The sequence below is a fragment of the Solanum lycopersicum genome, chromosome 3, assembly GCF_036512215.1.
Source record: "Solanum lycopersicum chromosome 3, SLM_r2.1".
In the NCBI taxonomy this organism is placed as follows: Eukaryota; Viridiplantae; Streptophyta; class Magnoliopsida; order Solanales; family Solanaceae; genus Solanum; species Solanum lycopersicum.
The window spans coordinates 4,168,884-4,192,287 of record NC_090802.1 but is presented as its reverse complement, the minus strand read 5'-3'; the positions used below and the strand labels follow the sequence as shown (position 1 = coordinate 4,192,287).

At 31.6% G+C, this 23,404-nt stretch overlaps 1 protein-coding gene and 1 long non-coding RNA gene across 8 annotated transcripts; both read right to left on the bottom strand.

The window, feature by feature from the left end:
- Positions 1-3,250: 3,250 nt before the first annotated feature.
- On the bottom strand, positions 3,251-9,744 carry LOC101246600 (F-box/LRR-repeat protein At3g48880). 7 transcript variants are annotated; one of them, XM_004234332.5, is made up of 5 exons: positions 9,610-9,726; positions 9,364-9,484; positions 6,932-7,063; positions 4,099-4,522; positions 3,251-3,915 (listed from the first exon to the last, which is right to left on the bottom strand). In XM_004234332.5, exons 4-5 carry the CDS (start codon positions 4,497-4,499, stop codon positions 3,360-3,362), a joined length of 957 nt encoding a protein of 318 aa, XP_004234380.1. In that variant the 5' UTR covers positions 4,500-4,522; positions 6,932-7,063; positions 9,364-9,484; positions 9,610-9,726; the 3' UTR covers positions 3,251-3,359. The 7 variants fall into 7 exon arrangements, with proteins under 7 accessions (XP_004234380.1, XP_069152338.1, XP_010317590.1 ...); XM_069296237.1 differs by adding an exon at positions 8,032-8,880 and having other exon boundaries at positions 9,364-9,703; XM_010319288.4 differs by adding an exon at positions 8,032-8,079 and having other exon boundaries at positions 9,364-9,699.
- A 625-nt stretch (positions 9,745-10,369) lies between these two features.
- Positions 10,370-17,791, bottom strand: LOC104646147 (uncharacterized). Its single transcript, XR_003246291.2, has 4 exons — positions 17,006-17,791; positions 15,966-16,345; positions 11,129-11,501; positions 10,370-10,969 (listed from the first exon to the last, which is right to left on the bottom strand). It is a non-coding gene; the product is annotated as an uncharacterized lncRNA (long non-coding RNA).
- Positions 17,792-23,404: the final 5,613 nt, after the last annotated feature.

Here is a 23,404-nt window from a genome sequence, read left to right as displayed (position 1 = left end):
TCCATTATAAGTGACTTGATTTAATGTTCTGAATTATACACTGAATAATGTAGTCTTAGTTTTAAATTGTTATATTAACATATTGATTATCAAGCATCGTCAGAGACATCTACTTTAATATTTACAAAAGAATGTCAAACTATGTACATGTAGCCCCTCTTGAACGGCATATAGCATTAAACTAATATTCTAATAAAGGGTATAGTAAAAAATTGTTGTCTTTTTAGATGAATTCTATAATAAGTTCATACGTTTTCCCTCAAGAATGGGAACAACATACTTTTTCAGATAATAATATTATAGTAATTTCAACTAATACAACACCTTTTAAGCTAATCTGTTAGCTTTGAAATAGAGAATTTCGTTTTACTTCTCCATTTTCATAAAGTTTTAACTTAGTAGTTCTTGAGATAACCAAGTTTAAACAGTGTGATACACCTACTATTAGTATTGTGGCAATAAAACCCCTATAAGTCTGTCAATAATTACATTCGTAAACTCATTTAAATGATAGTGTAAACGGGGTTACGATAAATTTAATCCTTGAAAAATTGTCCGAGCATCCTAACAACTTGTATTTATCATCCAATTCATTGGTAAATCACTGTTACTAAACATATCATATTATTGATTCAACATTAGCTAATTTAACTTCCAATTCATCCATTTTATTAGCCACTAAATGTATTACTAATTATGTATTGATTTTATTTGTAAAATAAAAAAATAAAAAAAGGTGTGAAAATACAAAAAAATGAACAGAGAAAATATAATAATTGGTGATTACATAAAAATTATAAATGCATTTCAAAGCAAAACGCAAAAAATGACATCATGAAAATAATAATATATATTTTTCAATTACGTTTTATAATTTATAATAAAAGTGAAACCAATCATCATAAATTTTGTTGTTGTTAAAATTAAATAATTATATTTATTTTTTCATAACAAAGAGAAAATAGAATAGTAAAGGATCAAATGATTAGCATTGACAATATAATACATTTAGCTAAATTATTTACATAAATTAAAATTTTAAAAACTCTAGCGAAAGTAACCAAGTTGCTAATAAATTTCAAAGTGAAAAAATAATCTCTAATTATGCTTTATTTTTTTTCCTTGTACCATCTTCCTTTGCAAAGAGATCCGTCATCATGTTTTTATCCATATGTTAAACTCTTCATATATGCAACCAACTGAATAAAAAAAAAGCATATACGAATTAAAAATAATTATGTCAAAAGAAAGAACGAAATATAAACCATATTTAATATATTTATATATTATCTTTTCAATAGTAATAACAATAGTAAATAATAATTATTTCTTGAAATCTAACAAATATTATAATCAAACTATATTATATATGGAAAACTAACTATTAGAAAGAGTAATTGCATACGGACAAAACATTGTTAAGAATTAAAGAGATTTTTTCAATCATACTTATTTGATAAATTATAATACAAACATAAAAATATATATTAAGAAAGCATGTCTAAGTACATAAAAATAAAAAGAAAGACTTGAGAATGAAATATACCTTACCTTCATATACTTTTTTTTTTGTTACATGTTAGTTAATTCACAAACAAGTATTATGAAGAAGAGAAATTATAACTTTGTATGTGAATCTTCATGAAAATAAATATGAATCTATACAGACAAAATAAAGGAAATGAAAAAATAAGGACTTAAGAATGATATATTTATTAACTTCATGTATTTTTTTTTTGTTACATGTTAATTTCCTTCACAAATCAAATACGAATTTATATAGACAAAAATAGAAAAGATAAAAATAAAAATTTCAATGAAGTATTTCTTACCTTTATGTACTTTTTTTTGTTACAAATCAAACTTATATGATGAAAAAAGAAAGAATAATTGTGATGTGAATCTTCATGAAACTAATATAAATTTATAGGCAAAATAAAGGAATTCCATAAGACATATAAACTTATAAATTTAAATTGGAGGTTATGAATATAAAAATTATGAGAGTCATGAATATTATTAAAAGTAAAAATTAAAGAGGGGCAAGTCATGGGTAGTAACTCCTAGTGAATAAATTCAAAAATAAAAATAAAAATACTTAAAATGTAAAAAAAAATAAAAATTATGATTTCATGATTAGAAGTGAGATAAACAAATAGAAAAGAAATATAGAGAGTTTTTTTTATATTATAAATGTTCATACATTAATAAAGTATTTATTTGTATATTTGTATAAATGAAGTAATATATTTTTATAATAAAATAATTAATTTAAATTAGAATATTTAAAAATAAATAAATTATGTTTCTCTTTTAATTATAAGTAAGATAAATAAATAAAAAATAGGAAGAGTTTTTGTTATAAATGACCCACCATTAATAAAATATTTATTTGTAATAAATTTAAATAACTTTTTATGATATATAATAATTATTTTTTAAAAAAAAAAAGATGGAAAAAGCTAAATGCAAATGGAGGCCATATAGAGGTGCCACATCACCTCCTCAATGGTCCTCATTTATATATATATATATATTGATTGATTACTTAATTTTCTTTCTATAATATCAAAGTTAAAATTAGCTGGTAATCCTTCGGGGTGGCCCAATGGTTTGAGCTTGGGATTTCCATGTTTGAGGTCTCAAGTTTGAAACCCCTTGCCAACAAAAGCGCAAGGGATTTGCCTTTTGGGTTGTCGCCGCAAGCCTTTTCAAATTGTATTCTTTTAAGTGCCTAATCAGTAAAGTGACCTACTAAACATTTTACTGTTATTTATCATACACTCTACGGTAACATTAAAAAATTATGTAGTCCTTGTTATAAAAAAAAAAAAAATCTATAGATTTTTTACCTTTGAAGAAATAAAAAATTTACATATAACATTACTTGAAAGTCTTTGAAAGAGCTTTTTAAGTGATGTTTACATAGCATGTCATATACCTCCAAAAAGTTTAGGTACAAAACTCTAAAGACATCGAAGAATAATATGTTTGATCAAACTTCTAAATTCTAACTTATTTTGAAAGTGCTTTTAAAATTTTATCATTGAGCGCGAATTAGTGTACAACCAAACTTATAAAAGTACTTTTTAAAGAACTTTGCTACTCTCACAAATACTTATTTTCCACTAAGCTTTGGCAACACTTCACTTTTTTCTTTGGGTTGAGAAATAACCACTCAAAAGCTTGTCAAACATGCTATAAAACTACAATATGTAAATAGATAATGAGAAACAACAAGCATAAAAGATCATAGAAACACGAAGAACATAACAACACAGAAGTAGCATTACAAGGTTTTTAAGTTTACACATTATACTGCACCTTCAACAAATGAAGCAAAACATCCTTAAAAGTTTTCAAATTGCAAGAGAAGTCACCTCATCCACTTTCCAGAGGTCTGCATACTTATACCACCTCATGGACCCTTCATCATTTCGAGTGCGCTGACACATGATGCACGAGCCACTCATACAGGTTAGGAATTTGTCCAACCTAGATGCTTTTTTGAGAATGGATTCATCAAGCTCGGTTAGAATTTTCATAGGTGCAGGTGGAGGAAGGTCTTCAGTAATTATGCAATGCGATATGTTGAGCACTTTCAACTTTTTTAACCCCTCCAAGAGAATAACCAAAGCATATTTAGGTAACTCCGTACACCTCACACTCAACACTTTCAAGTTTGGAAGAAATGCGACCAGTGCAGATGCAAGCAGTACATCGCAGGGGTCCATAATCTTTAGCTCAGAAATTTTTTTGCAACTCCTTCCAATTTTCTCAATGACATATGCAGGTTCTTCTAAACTAGGCATCGTCAGTGATTCAAGATCTTTCCATTCCTGAAAAGCACTGCATATTGTTCGCTTTTCTAGTTTTTCCCAAGCAGGCATAACAAGGCGTTTAAGCCGTGGACACCTGAAAAAGAGGAGATTTAATTAGCTGTCCAATTTATTTTCACAGTAATTTTTGCTTCTCCTGTGCTACATATACAATAGAAAATTATATCAGAAGCCTGAACTCTCAAACAATGCTTGCTATGCAGTTTTTTTTTATTTAAGGTATAATACTATAGAAAGATTAAGTTTAAAATGGGAATACCTCTTGGCTGTATAAGTCAGTTGATTGTTGTCAACATACAAATTATAATGGAAGATCAAGGTCAATAGGTTTCCACGACTAAGGTTCAAGCAGATCTTTAGGATACGGGTCAATTTTTCACGAGATGGAGTGTCGACAAATACATATGGCGGTGCTTGAGTTTTGATGAAATTTGACTGCATTACTGACAAGTCCAGTGTTTTCCAGAGACGTTGATCAGAACAAGCCAATTGCCATGCAGGACAAACTTGAGGAATTACAGAGATCAACTGGAAAAGGTCAAAGGACTGGAATATATTCACCAGCATATCAATATTAAGGTCCTCCCATCTCCTTACCGGAGAATTTCGTTCTTCCATCACAACAGCTTCAATCTTTTCTTGTTTTTGAAATGACATCATAAACACTTCAATCTCCTAAGTTCCTGTAGAACCAAGAAAGGTTATTACTTCTCTAGATCCAAGAAGAATAATTGAACTCCTGACATAAAATTGATGTTGCTTATTGTCATCTATGTTCTTGTGAATTTACTCAGACCATGAAGAATAAAAGGTTAAGCCCGGCAACATATAGAAACATAGAAGAAAGTACAAATACGTCCGAGGAGTACTGTGATGCCCAAAAGTGAAGAAACTAGGAAAATATAACCTGGAACTTAAGTTGGTTGTAGATAACGACAGAGAACTAAGTTCTTGCCGGCATAACTGACGGAAGTATCACATTTTGGATAAAAATAATCATTACTGAGAGCAAAATCAAAGAAAATATTGGAACTCGCCTTACGTTCCTCATAAACCTAGTGTCATTATTCTTCGTTAACACGGAGGACGGTCACTACTACTAAAATCATCTCTAACTTAACTTGGCCAGTGATCTCAACGATTTCTCATCGAAGGTAAATCAGTAATATACTACCTTATACAGTATATCCCTCCAATCAAATTCCAATTGCCTTCCAAATAAAGTAAGGAAATTTAATTCTGAGATTTTGTTACGCTTTTCTCTTAACTTTCTTTTCATTAATTTCTAAGCTCAAATGTACTTCTCTTCTGCATCTTCTTGATACACTAGATGAAGTTTTTTACCTCAACAGAAAAAATATAATCTTCGCTTCCTCTTTTTTTTTTTCACTTACATTTTGTAACACACTTCGAAGCATAGTTCTAACCAGTGTACCGGAAGCCCTTTCTGATTTTCTTAAAACATAAAAAACAAGAGAGGGCCTTAAAGCAAATGTATCTTTACTATAAGAATTGTATATAAACCTAAAAATTATATGAATCTGTGCAGCAAACTACATTTTTAAATTAGCCAATGGGAACTCATAGACCAAGTGCGAAGCCCTATGAATTTTTATAATTCATTCGGGCTAGATTCAAGCTAAAGAATCCAATTTAATTGAACCAAAGGAATATGAGGTGACTTGAGTGGAGAGAAGTTATTAACATGCTTGGGGATAATTATTTCATAAACCATTGAGAGTTGGACTAAAGGGATACCTAGGATTTTAATTTTTATGTAATGGGAGTTAAATGGAAATGTTAGCTACATTTCACAGTGAAAGAATGTTATAGACAACTATGCTCACAAAGTCAAGCACCTGCTAGATGGCCATGGAAGTTAGTATGGAAGACTTATCTACCTATGAGTGCTTCAGCTGGATCAAATAAACAATGCTTGCCTTACTCTAGACAACCTGAATAGGTAATGATTACAGTAGGTCCACAGATGTTATTTTGCAAGAGAACTCAGGAGACAGTCAACCACCTGTTTCTTTACTGCCCATGGGCATATGAGCAATGGAACAGGTTCCTATGTTTTTTCAATGTAAGTTGGTGATGCCACAAAGATTAAGAGATGCCAAGATGTTTTTGGAGTCTACGCACAGTTGATAACGCTACACAAAATAAGAATTCTTGATAAACATCTATACACCCAAAAATGTTGTGAATATCAGAAATACCAGAAAAAATTTACTGGTAAAGATTATGGAAACTTACCAATGGAAGAATATAAATATTGGTATATGCTTGAGCAAGGAGGGGGAGAAGCATGAAAACATGGCGGAGAAGAAAAGCAAGAGACATTGAAGGTTTTGTGGAATAAAAGGTGTTAATTGAAAAGAACCTGAATAATATTAAGACTCTGCTACAAGTCAGATTCATGACATTATAATATCCATTAAGCGCGTTTAATCGAAACAAAAACTAATGCACTTAATTGGTTGAATCTGAATGATTAAGATTCATATCTTACAAACAAATGCACTTAATTGTCTGAATCTGAACAATTCAGATTAAGACCTCCATCAAGTGCAAACAAATTAGGCACGAGTGATGTTTGCCTCTAAAGTGCTAGTTGCCGACTGATTCCCATAGGAAGGGAACAAACATTAGAGTTTTAGCAGCTGATATGAAGCCTACACCAATCTTTTCTCTCATATAAACAACTAATCCTCTATTACAGATCTTAGATGTTAGATGCCTCAAAATCCAAATCTCATTTTTAGAAAAGATAAGACAGAATAACCAAAGCACCATTTGCATTTAACCTATACAGGTCAAAAAATGATGTTACAATTTTTTTGGATAACTATGAGAAGTCTGTAAAAACATCAAAAGAAGCTACATTCTTGATTGCAGGACTCAAGATTGAATCGTTATTTAAACAAAATGAAAATTCAGTAAAGAATTCCACAAAGCGTACACTGAATTCCTTTTTACACCCAAAACTACTATTGGAATCAAGATCCGACATGAGTAAAGAATTAATCAGTAAAACAACCTTAGAGAATGAAAGGAGAAGATAAGACAGAGAGAGATTTAGGACATACCTTAAGATTGTTTATTCACTTCAGTGTGCGCAAAAAGTATTGGGTGAAAATTGTGGGATGTTACTTGTGCTTTGATGAGGAGTAAGAGTTGTATACAGAATCTTGGTCAAATGGAATGGAAATGTCATCCACCTGTAAATTGATTCTGGTCAACAATCTTTAACATTTTTTCCTTTTTTGCTATCCTACCTGTTTATTTGATAAATGAAAAAAAAAGAAAAAAACTAAGTGACATTTTCTTTTGAGTTAATATCTCTAAACTCCCTAAACTATTCACCTATTTCCAGTTGAACACTTAAAGTATGGGGTATTGTGGACAATTATTGTACACCCCTGAACCATAGACCGCGTGATCTGGAGAGCGACGGTCAAAAAGAGGATTTATGTGGACCTAGTACACTGTGTGAGGTCCGTCATTTTCTCAGATTCACCTCATTTTTCTATTACTTGAACGGCATTTTATGCAAATTGATTACTTAATTTTCTTTCTATAAATATCAAAGTTAAAATTGGCTGGTAATCCTTCGGGGTGGCCCAGTGATTTGAGCTTGGGACTTCCATGTTGGAGGTCTCAAGTTCGAAACCCCTTGCCAACGAAAGCAAGGGGTTTGCCTTTTGGGTTGTCGCACTAAGCTTGCCTAGTGCGGGTTACCTCTCCTATGTGGTATGCGAGCTATTGCATAGGAGCAGGGGTTTTACCCTGCGCGCACCCAAAGGGTAGCGGCTGCGGGTTTCCCTTGTCATAAAAAAAAAATTGGCTGGTAAATTCTATCCAATATATAATAATATTTAATATTTCTCTGTTTTCAGAGAGCATCTTAGTAACGATTGACGGCCTCCTCTTTGAAGACTTAAGAGATGTAGATTCTCTAAATTATTTGACTTTCATATTCCTTCAACTAATCACTCTCATAAAATTCTCAAATTGTATTCTTTGAAGTGTCTAATCAGTAAAGTGACCTACAAACATTTGATACTGTTCACAAGTTCGAAGAACACGAGACTCTTTACTCTTTACTGTTATTTATCATACACTCTACGGTAACATTGAAAAATTATGTAGTCCTTGTAATTCAAAAAAATATATATAGATTTTTTACCTTTGAAGACGATATTTTACCTCTGCCTGTTCAAGTCATTTACCTCGTCTTTCAGCAGTAAAATGATAATAAATGGAAATCAATCAGCTATATCTTTAAAATGAGATTAAAGCAAGTTGTGATAAAAATATTTCTAATGAACATGCATTCATAATCAGGAAGAGATTAGCCGTTTGAAATATGTCATGCATTATTTCAAAAATCTTCAAATCATCTAATTTGATTTTACGTCAAGATTTAAATGATACAAATGAAATTTACACAAATCTTATGTCGTGTCTGCAAGTATTTGTAACATTTACATTTATGAAAGGAAAAAAGAAAAGAAAAAAAATCTCCCAAGTGGTATCCAAGAGTTCTTAGGAGCATTAAAATTTGATAATGAAAATATATAATTCTTACGTGAGAAAAAAGATTTCTTCTTCTTTTCTAAAAATAACAATATAAATGAGTTATATGAGAGTTCTTAAAGTCATACTCTGAACGAGAAGGGCTTAAAATTGTCCTAATGTATTGTAAAGGAGGAAAGGCTCACAACAATCAACTATTATTTGGACTTAGACTCAAAATGATTCTATTTCTTTCACATGGTGTACTTTCAGACATAACCCTTACTATGGTGAACTTTTTAACAGAAAACGTCATATGCTTCTCACGTGTTTCTGATCCTAATATCTATTCTCCATTCTTCTGACCATCTGCAGGCAAAACGTCATATATATAGTAGTCTTAACAGAAAACGTCATATATATAGTAGTCTTGTTTGTAACTTCTTTGTTTGCTTCCATATGACCTGCTCGTGATGGATTTTCAACCGGATCAATTTTAGTGAACTTCTCGAAAGCCAACCTGTGTATGAAGGAAAATTTGTTTAAATTGCCTAGAGCTTTTTTGACAGTATTGTTTTTCGACGGTCCTTTGACTTAGATGGTTAACAGGGTCTTCTTAGTGTTCCATAACAACTATTAATACCTATAATCACTTCAAGTTAATTACTTAGCATATAGATATGTTTCTGGTTGAATGATTGGTAGTTCATTATACCAGCAAGGCTTGCTACCTATTGTTAAATGGGTTGAGATTCCATCGACAAGGCAACAATATTAGTAAAAGTCAAAAGCTGTAAATTGAGTTGGCTGTGATAAATGGATATAGTATGATTAATTTAGCAGAAAACTAAATATTCACATAAAGCTTAGAACTTTTCACAACAAAAATCTAAAATTTCAAATGCTTCACATAGAAGTAAATCAAATGAAAAAAAATTGAATATTCTGGAGAAAGAAAACATACCCAGAAGACATAATAGCTTATAACACTATTGAAAATTACCTGCTCTGAGAAATATGATAGATCTGAGTCCTCAATTTCCATCTTCTTTGAATCAGACCCATCAATTCCTCTTCAGATTTCTCTCCGAGTTGAATTGTGGGTGGCATCTCTTCCTCGAAATCTGTGATAGTGATCATGATCAGGTAAACCAGAAATCTCCGAGACAACATAGTATAAAGTAAAATAGGTTGTCGGAGAGAGGTGTGATTGAATCTTTCAGTTGTTTCCATAGATCTACAGCCATACTTGTACTTGGAGAAGACGAAGGGGAGGAGACTACAATAGCTTCCTTCCACACTGTTTGAAAAATTTTAACACCCTGTTTATTTCCTTTTTTTCTTCTTCAATTTTAACACCTTGTTGATTAATAATAATACTCCCTCTCTAAAAAAAAAAAGATAATCTAATTTAATTTAAAATGGAGTTTAAGAAAAATAAAAAAGACTTTTTTATTTTTAATTCTAAATTAAAATTATGTCAAATATATCAAAAATATTCTTTAATCCCGTGGCATTAAACATGACAGATGAAAATTTAATTTTAAATGTTGCCAAAAAAGTGGATGAGTTATTCTTTTTTAAACAGAGTAAAAAGGAAATACGATCATTCTTTTTGAAACAGATGGAGTATATTTTTTTCTTTAACTTAGTAATCTAATAATTAATTGTTTTTTTAGTAAATCTTTGATTTAGCAAATATAAAAATTATATTTATATGTTTTGATTAGAGTTAGATGTACATATACATAAAAAAAATATGTATTCGATCTATTTGTATATTTCGATATACAAATGGATACTGAATTTGTATATTTCGCTATACAAATGAATTTTGCATTTGTATGTTTCGATCTATTTGTATATTTCAATATATAAATGGATCCTGCATTTGTATAGTCCGATATACAAATAGGCTTGCATTTGTATATTTATGTGTACAAATGTAATAACAAAAAACTTCGAATATTTACTACGAATTACAAATAAAAGAAACTTAAGCAATAACATTTAATTTAAATTAATAATTTATTATTTTCGTATAATTTCCCCAAAAAAGAGTACTTTTGTTGAGAAATAATGTGTTGGGCTAATTAATTGGAAAAATTACACGTAAGATTAATAATAGTGTTTAATTTTTAAAAAGGCCCTTGGTGTTTGACCAAGCTCTAATATATACCCTCAAAATTGTTTTCAAAAAGAGCACTACTGAAGAAAATTTACATTTTCCGACATCGAATGAAACAAATTCTGCTACTTTTCATTCACCCAAAAATTTAACCAAATATCTCACTTCTTCACATAAGCATTTTTTTTTTTATGGGAAAATAGACACTTTTAGTGTCCTAAAAGCTTAGCCAAACATTAGTAACTGGATATATAATCCAGAGCAGGTTTGGATTAACAGTGTGCACCTCACACTCAACACTTCCAAAGTTTGGATCTTGAGCTCAGAATATTTTTTGCCATTTCCTCAATGATATATGCAGAATTTTTTATACTATGCATCAAGTGATTCAAGATCTTCCCATATACGAATAGCCCTGCGTATTGATCGATATTTTATTTTGTTTCAAGAAGGCATAACAACTCGTTTAAGCTGTGGACACCTGAAAAAGAGGAGATCTAATTAGCTGTTGCTTCTTCTGTAAGAACAATGGAAAATTATAGGGCATCTGATATTTCTGAAACGAAGCTTGCCGTATGGTTTCTTGATTTGAGTTATAATTATAATACTACAGAAAGATGAAAGTTAATAGGGGAAATACCTCTCGGCAGTAAAACTCAACTGATTGTCGTTAACATGCATATTGTGATGGAAAATCAATGTTTGTATGTTTCCACGACAAAAGTTCAAGCAAATATTTAGGAGGCGGGTTAATTTTTCTTGAGACGGACTGTACGACCTTCCTTGGGAATCTGATGAAATTCGATTGCAATACTGAGTCCAGCATTTTCCAGAGAAGTTGATCAGAACAAGCCCATTGCCATGCACGACAAACTTGAGGAATTACAGATATCAATTGGAAAAGGTTAAAGTATCTTCACCAAGATATCATTTTCAAGGTCCTTCAATCACCATAGCATTCAATGTTCTTTTAATTTGAAATGGCATCATAAAAGCTTCAATCTCCTAGACTCCTGTAGAAACAAGAAAACTTATTATCCATGAAGAATATTTGAATACCTGACATCAAATTGATGTTGCTGAGAGTCATTTTGTGAATATACTCAGATCATGAAAAATAAAAAGTTAACCCTCTGCAATATGAAGAAACATAGAAGATTCTACAAATACATCTGAGGAGTACTGCGATGCCCAAAAGTGAAGAAACTAGAAAAATATGAGCTTTACAATAGCTATGCTTCAACCCAAACTAATTGAGGTCTGGTTATATGAACACTCAATATACATTCTGTTCCATTTGGAGCAGTTGCATTCCAATACACAGATTATTATTAAGGATACTCTATTACAATGGTTTTTCTATACTTTCTATCGAAATAAAATTCAGTAATGAACTAAAAAGATTCTGGCAAACAACATACTTAATATAAGTGTGGCAACATAAACTAAACCTTAATTCTAACCATCAGAATTACCTATGCATCTAGTGCATCCTTTATATTTTTGTAGTCTGTTAATTTCACCAGAAAATTGGAAGTCTTTTGGGACAATTCTGTCCATGTGATTGTAATGACCTCGTCCATATTTACCTTCAACCATCATAGTATCAAACCTATACACCAGGGCAATTGAACTTCTATGGTACACATGTCCAAACTATAATCCAGGACCTTCTTTCCTTTTATCTTCTACATGTGCTACTTGTACCTTAATCATCACTCATACTCTCTAGTTTGGTAAAACCACACACCATCATACCATTCACATTTCTACAACAACCATTTCCCGATATGCACTCACGCCATACGCCATCATTGGTTTCACAACTGACTTACGGTAACCTATTTCACTCTGGTTTGTATCTCCTTAATAACACTCATCCACTTCAACTATATGATTTTTATATTTTGCATGTTGGTGTATCAGAATATCATGCTAACGTAAATGATTGTTGGACAGAATAGGGATGGAATTCAGTTTTTAGAAGATTTCTCAATGATTGGGTAGTAGAAAAGGGTTGCAGAGTTACTAGGGAAGTTAGGTGGAACGAGAATAGACACAAATGCCACAGACAGGATTCTATGGAGGCACAAAAATGATGGTCTTTACACAGTTAGCAATGCCTACAGAAGAGGTCTCAAACTGATGTCAGGAGACCCAAACTACCAATGGAGCTATTTTTGGAAGGGGGACATTCCTACAAAAGTGAAATGTTTCACCTGGCTAGTGATAAATAGGGCTTGTTTAACACGGGAAGTATTACAGAAGAAGGGTAGACAAATGGTTCCCAGATGCTTTTTGCGCAATTTGACAGGAGAAACAACAATCACCTTTTCTTGCCTGTAACCATACCAATCGAGTCTGGAATTTATTTCTTAGCATTTCAAATCTGAATTGGACAACGCCAGAACATACATCAGAATTGTTGAAGAGCTGGGTAAGGAGAGGAGGCAGCAAGAGCCCAAGAAGATGGTGGAGGTTAATACCAATCATGTATATGGTGGTCAGTTTGGAAGGAAAGTAATGGTAGATGTTTTGAAAAAAGATCCAATTCCATTCACAAGGTCAAATGGAATTGTATAGTATCCTTAATTTTTTGGTGCAAACAGTTGTGTATATTAGATACAGACCAGATTGTAGATTTGATAGGAAGTTTGTAACTGACACTTTTTGGTGGTGACCAGCATATGCCCTTAATGCTGAAGAATAAAATCTTACCAGTTTCAAAAAAACAAACTAGTTTATAATCACAATAAGCAATTAATAAAAGAAATGATATCCGAAATAAAGCATCATACAAATTGGGACAGTTGGAGTATTTATAGAAAGTCTTCAACAACAGAACCAATGATAGTTGGTAGGGGGTCCGTATATGACTAAATTCTATATCAAAAGCTAAACTAGCTAGAAAACATGATGGATAGTCTTTAAGGTTAAAACATAACACCTAAAAGCACAAAAATATGCTTAAAGGAAAAGGTGAGAGGACCTAAATGAAATTGATAGTCTATGAGTATGAAATGTTAGGAATCTTGATGAATATCGAACTTCTAAATCAATCATCCAGGTTGAAGTATACATAATTCAGAAGGGATTCCTTTATTAAGTACTTTGTTCATTTCATTTTTGTGAAGATGTTTGACTGATCAAGACATTTGACATGTTAATTTGGTGTTATACTGATAATGGAAGAAACTAATAAATTATTGGTTAAAAAGAGATATCACAATAAAATTAAAGAGGGAATAATTTATACATCTTAAATTCTTAAAAGCGGTCATAATTTTATAAATAGGATGTTCCAAAAAATCTGGAACATCCTAACCTAAAATGGGAAAAGAGTCGTATAAATTGGAACATAGGGAGTACAAATATTTCAGGATGCAAAATATTCATCCAAGGAGAACTTGAATGAAATGGTACTTCACTGTGGTTCTTGTTTACTTCTCATAAACAAATTAGAATTCTCACCATACATCATGTTTCTCAAATGAGTAAAGTATCAAGGGAAGTATAAACAGTCAATTATGGAACACAGATATTACTCAAGATACGTGTGGAATAACTTTGACTAGAGTCCATGGAAACAATTGGGAGGGAAATTGAGGTTTTTTTATTTTGAGAAATTTAACTAGTCTTATAAAGAAGTACACCAATAGACAATAGTGAACACTTGTAGTAATTACATCAAAAGTATAGAAGGATTGTCGATAAGAATCTAAACACCTATCGCCCTCATAAACTATCTAAGAATAGGTGATGTCCCCCGGATCCTTGGGTACTAAACAATTCATTTTAATACTTTGGAAAGGGTCAAAACATCTCTCATTTGTCTCACTCCATATTGTCCACCAAATGTAGGCAGGGACAATCTTCTATCTCTCCTTGTGTCCTGACTGATTTCAATCTCTATTTCCACATGCTAGGACTTTTGCACATGGTTCATGTGATACCTCTCAAGTTAACGAAATACTTCCATAGTGTTAGGATTCTTAGAGAAGAATCGAGTCACAGGACGATGAACAGGAAAATCTAAATCAATTGACTTCGACTTTCCCTTGCCTTTGTTCGAATTCCTAGATCGACCTATCTTTGTATATAACTTCAGCTCATTGAAGGGAGACTGAAACCTTAGAGTTCAATGGAAGAGAGAACTCCGATTTCTTGCTTTTTACTGAAATATGACTAAATAATTTATTCATCAAAAGCCCATCTTTATCCAACTTCCATATCAATTTGTCTTCCTCACTGGTGAGGTTCTTGGCTTGTTCTTAGGTGTTGTAGGATTGCGTCATTTTGTCTCTTCCCAGTCATTGAGGAACCTTCTGAAGGTCAGGCTCCATCTTAGTTCATTTCTGACTTATCAAATGTAGCTATTTTCTGTTGATTGAGAATATAAATGCCAAGGAACTATTGTCTCAAAGGTGTTTGTCCCACCCGTATATCATTCCAGAACAAGGTTTTTCTCCCATTTCCGACATTAATAATAAAATTACTCCACATTCTTGGCCACTGATTTCTAATAGTTCTCCAAAGACCCACACCATAAGTTAATATTAACCTCCTAAGTAGTCCATGATCCTTCCTTTCCATATCTTGTAATGATAATGTGTTTCTACAAGCTTTGATCATCTGATGCTAGTCTCCAAAGCCATTTTAACAGAAGGCTTTTTATTGTGGGCTTTCAAATTCTTAATTCCCAAACCCTCCCTCTTTTTTGTTGGTTACGAGGGCATCTCACTTAACAAAATGAAATTTCTTTTCCCTTCTCCATTACCTTTCCAGAGAATTTCTTCTCATTGTGTCCAGCTTCTGAATGACCTTCCCCGTCATAGGAAAGAGGGATATCATATAGGTCGGCATGGCCGCAAGAACACTGTTGATCAGTGTGAATCTACCACCCAAGGATAGGTATTGACATCTCCAATTAAGCAACTTCTTTTTACATTTTTCCACCACAGAGTTCCAGATGCTCAAGGATTTACTCTTAGCTCCCAAAGGCATTCCCCTGTCTTGCCACCTAAAATGTTTGCCAGGGGCTGATCTCTGATACTTCAATTCATGGGGTAGATAAAACTCTTTCCCCAATTACATGAAGTTCAGATATTGCTTCAAACGAAATGAAAATAATCCTTAGGCTTTTCAGCTGTTCACCCTCTGCAATCCAAAACATTAATGTGTTTTCAACATATTGCAACTGTGATACTCCCAGTGAATTCCCCTCACTCACCTTGAAGCCCCTAATTCTGTTATTAACCTGAGCAATCTTCAGCGGTTGAAAGTTGTTTCCAAATTTGAAAACAACTTCAAGTTGAATTTGAAATTTTCATGGCCAAACAACTAATTTTTTTAATAAATCAAAAAATTACTCCGGAAAAAAGTGAATATTTTCATGAACTTTGAAATGATGCTTGCTGTATGGTTTTTTTATTTAAGCTATAGTATTATAGAAAGATAAAAGTTTGTCAGGGAAGTACCTATTGGCAGTATAAGTCAATTGATTGTCGTCAACATAGAAATTGTGATGGAAGATCAATGTTTCTATGTTTCCATGACTGGGTTCATGCAGATCTTTAGGAGACGGGACAATTTTTCACGAGACGAGTGCCCACAAAATACATATGGCTTTGTTGAAATTATGACAAAATTTGATTGCAACACCGACAAGTCCAGCGTTTTCCAGAGAAGTGGATCAGAACAAGCCAATTGTCATGCGCGACAAACTTGAGGAATTGCATACATCAACTGGAAAATGTCCAAGGACAGTAGTATCTTTACTAAGATATTAATATCAAGGTCCTCCCATCTCTTACAGGAGCATCTCCTTTTTCCATAACAGCTTCAATCTCCTAAACTCCTGTAGAAACAAGAAAGGTTATTACTTCACTAGATCCATGAAGAAAAATAAATAAGTTAACATGATTGGTGCATTTAAGTAATTATAATAACAATACAAGTACAATAATAACAAGGGCTTGATCTCAAAATTTTGGAATAGATTGTATGGCCCCTTTGTAATCAACTAATCATTCTGCTCTACGTGGGTTCAAATTTTCAACACTACTTTACAACAACTTAAATGGAGTGATATGGACATTGAGTATACATATAGCCAACCCCAACTGGTTTGGGATTAAGGTGTAGTTGTACTTTACAATAGCTATACTTCAAACCTAAACTAATTGAGGTCGGTAATATGAACACTCAATATACATCCCGTTCCATTTGGAGCAGTTTCATTCCAATACTCAGATAATTACTAAGGGAGGTGTAGTTGTACTTTACAATAGCTATACTTAAAACCTAAACTAAAGTCGGCTATATGAACACTCAACATACATTCCGTTCCATTTGGAGCAGTTTCATTCCAATACTCATATAATTATTTACCAAAGGCTTTCTCTATTTTCTACTGAAATACAAATCAGTAACGAACTAAAAAGACTCTTGGCAAACAACATACTTGATACAAGTGTAGCAACATAAAATAAACCTTAATCCTAACCATTGGAATTACCTCTGGATCTTGTGCTTCATTTATATTTTGTATTTAGCTAATTTCAAGAATCTTGAAATTGTAAGCCTTTTGGGATAACTTTGCCCGTGTGATTGTAATGTTTAGCTCGTCCTTTCGACCATTTTAACACCTTCAACCATCAGTGCCAAACCTATACACAAGTGCAATTGAAATTCTAACGCAGACATATCCAAACTATAATTCAGGACCTTCTTTCTTTTTTATCTTCTACATGTGCTACTTTTGTACCATGTCATAATCATCGCTTATTTTATCTAGTTTTGTATGACCACGCACCATCACACCATTGGCATTTCTACAACACTCAATTTTTCTGATACGTATTCAAGCCATACCCTGTCATTAGTCTCACAACTATCTAACAAATCCTATCTTCCACTCTGGTATGAATCTCCTTATCGGATGACACTCTTCCATTTCAACTATAAGATTTTAATCTATGTGTTGCCTTTGTTAGATTTTATTTGCCCTGATTTCTTACCATAAATAGGTTTTCCTTTTAGAAAAATGATTTGGATTGACTTATCTTTTTTCTGGTACGATAAGGTTTAGGACTCTATAAATAGAGGTATGTTCCTTCTAACTTAATCAGCATTCACAATGTAGTCTTAAAGGCTTTGAGAGTTTTGGTTAGGGAGAGAATTTATGGGTCACAAGCCTGATACGTTATCACTTGTGTGAACCTCCCATGTATTCTGAGTGAATTTGATTGAGGTTGTTTCCCTCTGTATTTTGTACTCTCATATTTATAGTGGATTGCTCATCTCCTTTGTACGTAGGTCGATTGACCGAACCACGTTAAATCTTTGTGTCTTTTGGTTTCGAGGTTTGCTTTGCTAGCTTTCGTATTTACACCTGCTTATTTTCGATCCTAACATTCCACTCTGGTATGAAACTCCTTTTCGGATGACACTCCTCCATTTCAACTATAAGATTTTAATCTATTGTGTTGCCTCTTCGTCTAACAGAATATCATTCCATTGACGTGGAAACTGAGTGTAGACATATAAACAGTCTCGAACTCACTTTGATGATCTCAGATGTGAATAAAGAAGTGTTGTGGTGAATAAATGATCAATGTAATACTAGTTTATCCTCGCAGTAACGAATTGATAAGAAAATGATATAAAATATTTTGTAATTTCCCGAAATAAAGCATCATACAAATTGTGACAATGGAGTATTCATAAAAAGTCCTGAACAACAGAATCAATGATAGTGTGGTTCTTGTCTTCTTATCATAAACAAACTAGAGTTCTCAACATTCATCAAGTTTATCAAATGAGTGAAGTATAAATTGAAGTATAACAATCAATAATGGATTTATCAAATTATATGAAGCATACAGAAGAAAATATATAGAGTTTTTAAAGTCATACTCTGTACGAAAAGGGACAAAAATGTCCTAACATATTTGAAAGGAGAAAAGGCTCAAAATGATCCTATTTCTTTCACATGGAACAGTAATAGTCCCTATTCTTTGATAAAGCGGTGGACAACACTAGGGGTGTAGAAACCGAATCATTAAGTCAAATCGAATCGACGAACCAAATCAAACCGGAAAAAAATCGACTTGTGGTTTGGTTTGATTGGTTTGGCGATTGAAGAAAAAAACTGACCACTCTTGGTTTGGTTTGGTTTGGTATTAGAAAAAAAGAATCAAACCGAACTCAAACCAAACCGACGCATATGTATATACATAATTTATTTTATTTATAGATAAAAAATATTATTTAAATATAATCTACTTTGATGATATATTTTTAGTTAGTTTATGATTTTCAATTTTATATATTTTATTTCAAATTTGGATTTGTAAAATTTTATATATATACTTATTTTATTTATAGCTAAAAAGTATTATTTATAATGTACTTTGCTAATATTTTTAGTTAGTTTATAGTTCTCAATGTCTCTCTCTCTCTTACTATATATATATATATATATATATATATATATATAATATTTACAAAATTTTACAAGCCCAAATTTGAAAATAAGATATTTGTAAAATTGAAAGCTATAAACTAACTAAAAATATATCAATAAAGTAGATTATATCTAAATAATTTTATCTATAAATAAAATAAATTTTATATATATATCTAGTTAACATGACACTACTCAAATATTTAAGTTTGTGTACATGTCATTAAAATGAGCAAAATGAACAAACAAATATTTAGTACAAGTAATAGTTGACTTTGGAAAGTGTTTCGAAACTTTATTTACACGGCATTAACTTTGGGAAAGACAAACACTCAAGTATCTGTTGCCCAACTTTCGTTTGACGTGTAATACACGGCTAGCATTAATTGTTTAAATTATGATTGATTTAACCAATTTCTATCATATTATATCTCTTTTTAAAATTAACGTAAATTAAATTCAATATTGTTTATTTAATTTTCATTACCCCCTATTAGTTAAAAACTTTTTGACATATTAAACTCTATTATATGAAGAAACATAGCATAAACATAATTAAAAGGCAATAGTATATTGATATTAATTTAAAAACAACTCGGTACATAATAACCTAGAAAATTAAAGGAAATTAATTCCTAAAAAGAAATAAAGCTTGGTAAATTCCACTTAGAGTTTCTAGGAGAAACACTGTCGTCAACTGTTCCGGCACTACCACTGCATCTTTAGTATCCAAGGTTTCAGCACGATCACTACCTGCATATTTTATATTTAAGGCCTCAGCACGGCGAATCATTTCTTCAACGTGTCCTTTCAATTTCCACATTCACGGTGAATCTCTAAAATTTTCTCAACGAGCTTCAATGTCTTAGTTTTAAGTTTGATAATTTCATAGTTGACTTTTACCCGTCCCTCAGGAGTAGAATTGACGTTTTCTTTCTCTAGTCTAGACATATTAGAGTTGTAGTATGTTCTATGATAGAATTTTTTCTGATTTTGGGTAAAAGATTGGTGCTTTTTATAGCAAGTTAGCATAAGAGTTGCATTGGTTATTCCAAGAATTATCTTGGTTAGATAACCAACTTCGTTAATTGTTAGAGATTTAGTGAAGAATCCAATATATTTCTTGGTTAGAACAATAGCATCATATAATGTTGTCAAAATAACATTAACATTACATTATCATATCACATGTTTCGTTCAAAAAAACAAACTACGCCAACATTAAATATAAGAATAAACTAGGTTGTAAAATTAAAGTTAAATAACGTAAAAGTAGACAAATTTTTAACTCCATTATTCCCCAACACCTTGTCCAACAAAAACACCACCATCGTCAACACCTCCATTTAGTTTAGTAGCTAAAACATCAATACGACCTGACAACCTCAATATTTTATCCTTAAGATATGCAATTTCCTCCTCGAGGTGACTCAGATTCTGATTAAGCAATAAAATATCCCAGAGAATTTCTTCCTGTTCTGTAAAATTATGATGCCCACTTTTGTTAGTTGAGGATGACATGATAGCGAAAAATTGTATTATTTTTCAGGAATATTGATGGATTGAGGATAGAATAGAGCAACATGCTCAATTTATAACCAACTTGTTTCCTTAGTTCAAGTGTCATTTGTTTAGTATCCCAGACGTTAATTAATGGAGTAATAATAACGACAATAAAATTGAGTCAAGTGTAATTAAGTATCAATTATATTTCTCCAGGTTTTGGCCAGTAAATTTAAAGAACTATAATATCTTTTTTATTTTAAAATAAATTTATCTTTTTTCCATATTTCAGTAAAAAGGGTATTAAAGATAGATAAAGATTAAAATGCTTTTTAAAAGGTAAAGATATATAGAAAAAATCTCATTTTGACCAAATTTTCTGTTCAAAAATTTATTTCCTTGCGTAATATATAGTAACTCGGATCAAAATGATAAATAAAGCAGTATAATTAAAAAAGATAGTACATTACTAAATACATTAATATCATAGCATCAAAAAAGAGAGAACTAATCATTACAAGTAAAACCCCCTTAATATTATCGACCCCACCACCGTCATTATTATCTGAACCACAAATTTTGTTATTTTTCAATGCATTATGAACGTGAGTAGAAAAGATATGGAAAGAACGAGATAATGTCCCCAGTTCACGCTTGAGTGTTTTCATTGCACGATGAGGTCTCGTACTTTGTCTTTTAGAAGTCCAATCTCCTAAACTCTATGAGAACGTTTTCTCCAATTATTATGTGTGTTATTGTTGACTGAACGAGGCATGATAGAGATAACAAGATATATATATATAGAGAGAGAGAGTGTTATGGTAGTAGGACAAATTATTGAGATATAAATATGAGTCCGTATACTTTTAGGTTCAACTATTTAAAGTTCATCAAGTAGACGAAACGTTACACCAGTCCCAACGGCACAATGGTTCAACAAAGTGTATAACAAAAGTCTTCTCTATTATATTTTTTAGAAATAGAGGCCTAGTCTAATTTGACTGAAGATTTCTAAAAGATTCACTCAGTTCGGTGTTTTCCATGCAACACAAAAATAAAGAACAATAAAATTAGATCATTAAATACTTTTAAATTAAAAAAAACAGCATATTGTCCATTACAAATCAGTTTTTTCAATCAATAATATTCACAATGGGTGTATCGACGAAATCATGAACATGGTGTTCATCTTCTTCTTTGTAATGCCTTCAGTACTATAAATTACAAATATATATATACATATATAAAAAACCACAACCAATCCATCCTCACGAATAAACGACCTCCAACCATCAGTGAACCTACTCCGGTTCCTCGATCTGTAGCTTCCTACATTTAAATGGTGGTTTAGTATAAATGTATTGTCCATTCTAATAAATGTTAGCATCGTCTTGTTAGTTCCTTGGGAAAGTACTAAGATACCGATGTGGAAGCCACTACATAAAACAAAGATAACAACACATTAATTCAACATATATGAATTAAAAAAAAATAAAGAGCAAATACAATGAAATGTTTTACCATTCCATCGCGACTGACATATGATCTTCTTAGTCTCACTTTGAACTGTGGTAGTGAAAGATAACCGATTTGGATGTACTTTGACATTTTATCAATGAGAGAAAATATTATTCTATAAGATAGATTCATGCGTTGTGTATTTATAGGAGTGTTTTAAATTTCATATTGAAACTCTTCGTTTACCATCCATTGAAGGGACTCTGTAATGAATATCTTTTTAATAAGGTGATATTAACATTGAAAATATAAACTTGATTTCCAAGTTGAAACTCTTCGTTTACCATCCACGGAAGGGAATCTGTAATGAATATGTTTTTAATAAGGTATGGCGTTAACATTGAAAATATAAACTTGATTTCCCACCAAAAGTTGAAACTCTTCGTTTACCATCCACTGAAGGGACTCTGTAATGAATATCTTTTTAATAAGGTATGATATTAATATTGAAAATATAAGCTTGATTTCCTACAAAAAGTTAGAACTCTTCGTTTACCATCCACGGAAGGGAATCTGTAATGAATATGTTTTTAATAAGATATGGTATTAACATTGAAAATATAAACTTGATTTCCCACAAAAAGTTGAAACTCTTCGTTTACCATCCACCGAAAGAACTCTGTAATGAATATATTTTTAATAATGTATGGAATTAACTTCATCCCAACTTTGATCCTTGCATTACTCTTAACTTCATCTCACATGTCTCTTATTGATCTCCACAAACTCACTTCATATGGTGCAGTCACTTCTTTGGTCATCCACATATCTTCACCTTCATATCTTGCACTTATTACCCTTTTCCATAGCATTGGATTTTCATTGGTGAATTCTAGTTGTTTGAATTAAGTCGTGAAACTAAACTGGTTCAAGTTAAAAAAAAATGTTAAATTGTTTAAATAAGTTAGGAAAATAATGTGATTTAGTTGGTGTATTTTTAAACTAGTTGAAGTAAAAAAGTTATTAATAAGTTAGGAAAATAACGTGATTTAGAATTGGTGGATTATAGTTGTTGAAATTATGTCATGAATACTATACTAGTTAAAGTTAAAAAATTGTAAAGTATTTACGTCAAGATTACTTAATCGAAATGAAATTTACACGATTCTAATTATGTGTTTGTACTATTTGCATTAACGATAGGAAAAGAGAAAAAGAACAATAAATCTCCCAGATGGTATTCAAGCGTTCTTATGAGCATTTAAATTCGATAATGAAAATATATAATACTGATATGAGAAATAGAATTTCTTCTTTTTTAGAAAAGAAGATAAATAAGCTATATGAGAGTTTTTAAAGTCATACTCTATACGAAAAAAAGGCCAAAAATGTCCCAACGTATTGGTAAGGAGAAAAGGCTCAAAACGATCCTATTTCATTCGCATGAAACACTGATAGTCCCTATTCTTTGAAAAAGTGGTGCACAAA

Bases quoted from the DNA above. Each gene is read 5' to 3' on its own strand.
- LOC101246600 (XM_010319286.4), bottom strand. From the start codon at position 4,499: ATGATGTCATTTCAAAAACAAGAAAAGATTGAAGCTGTTGTGATGGAA. The intron at 3,916-4,098 runs GTATTCCCATTT...CCTCTTTTTCAG, and splicing joins CTGACTTATACAGCCAAGAG to GTGTCCACGGCTTAAACGCC.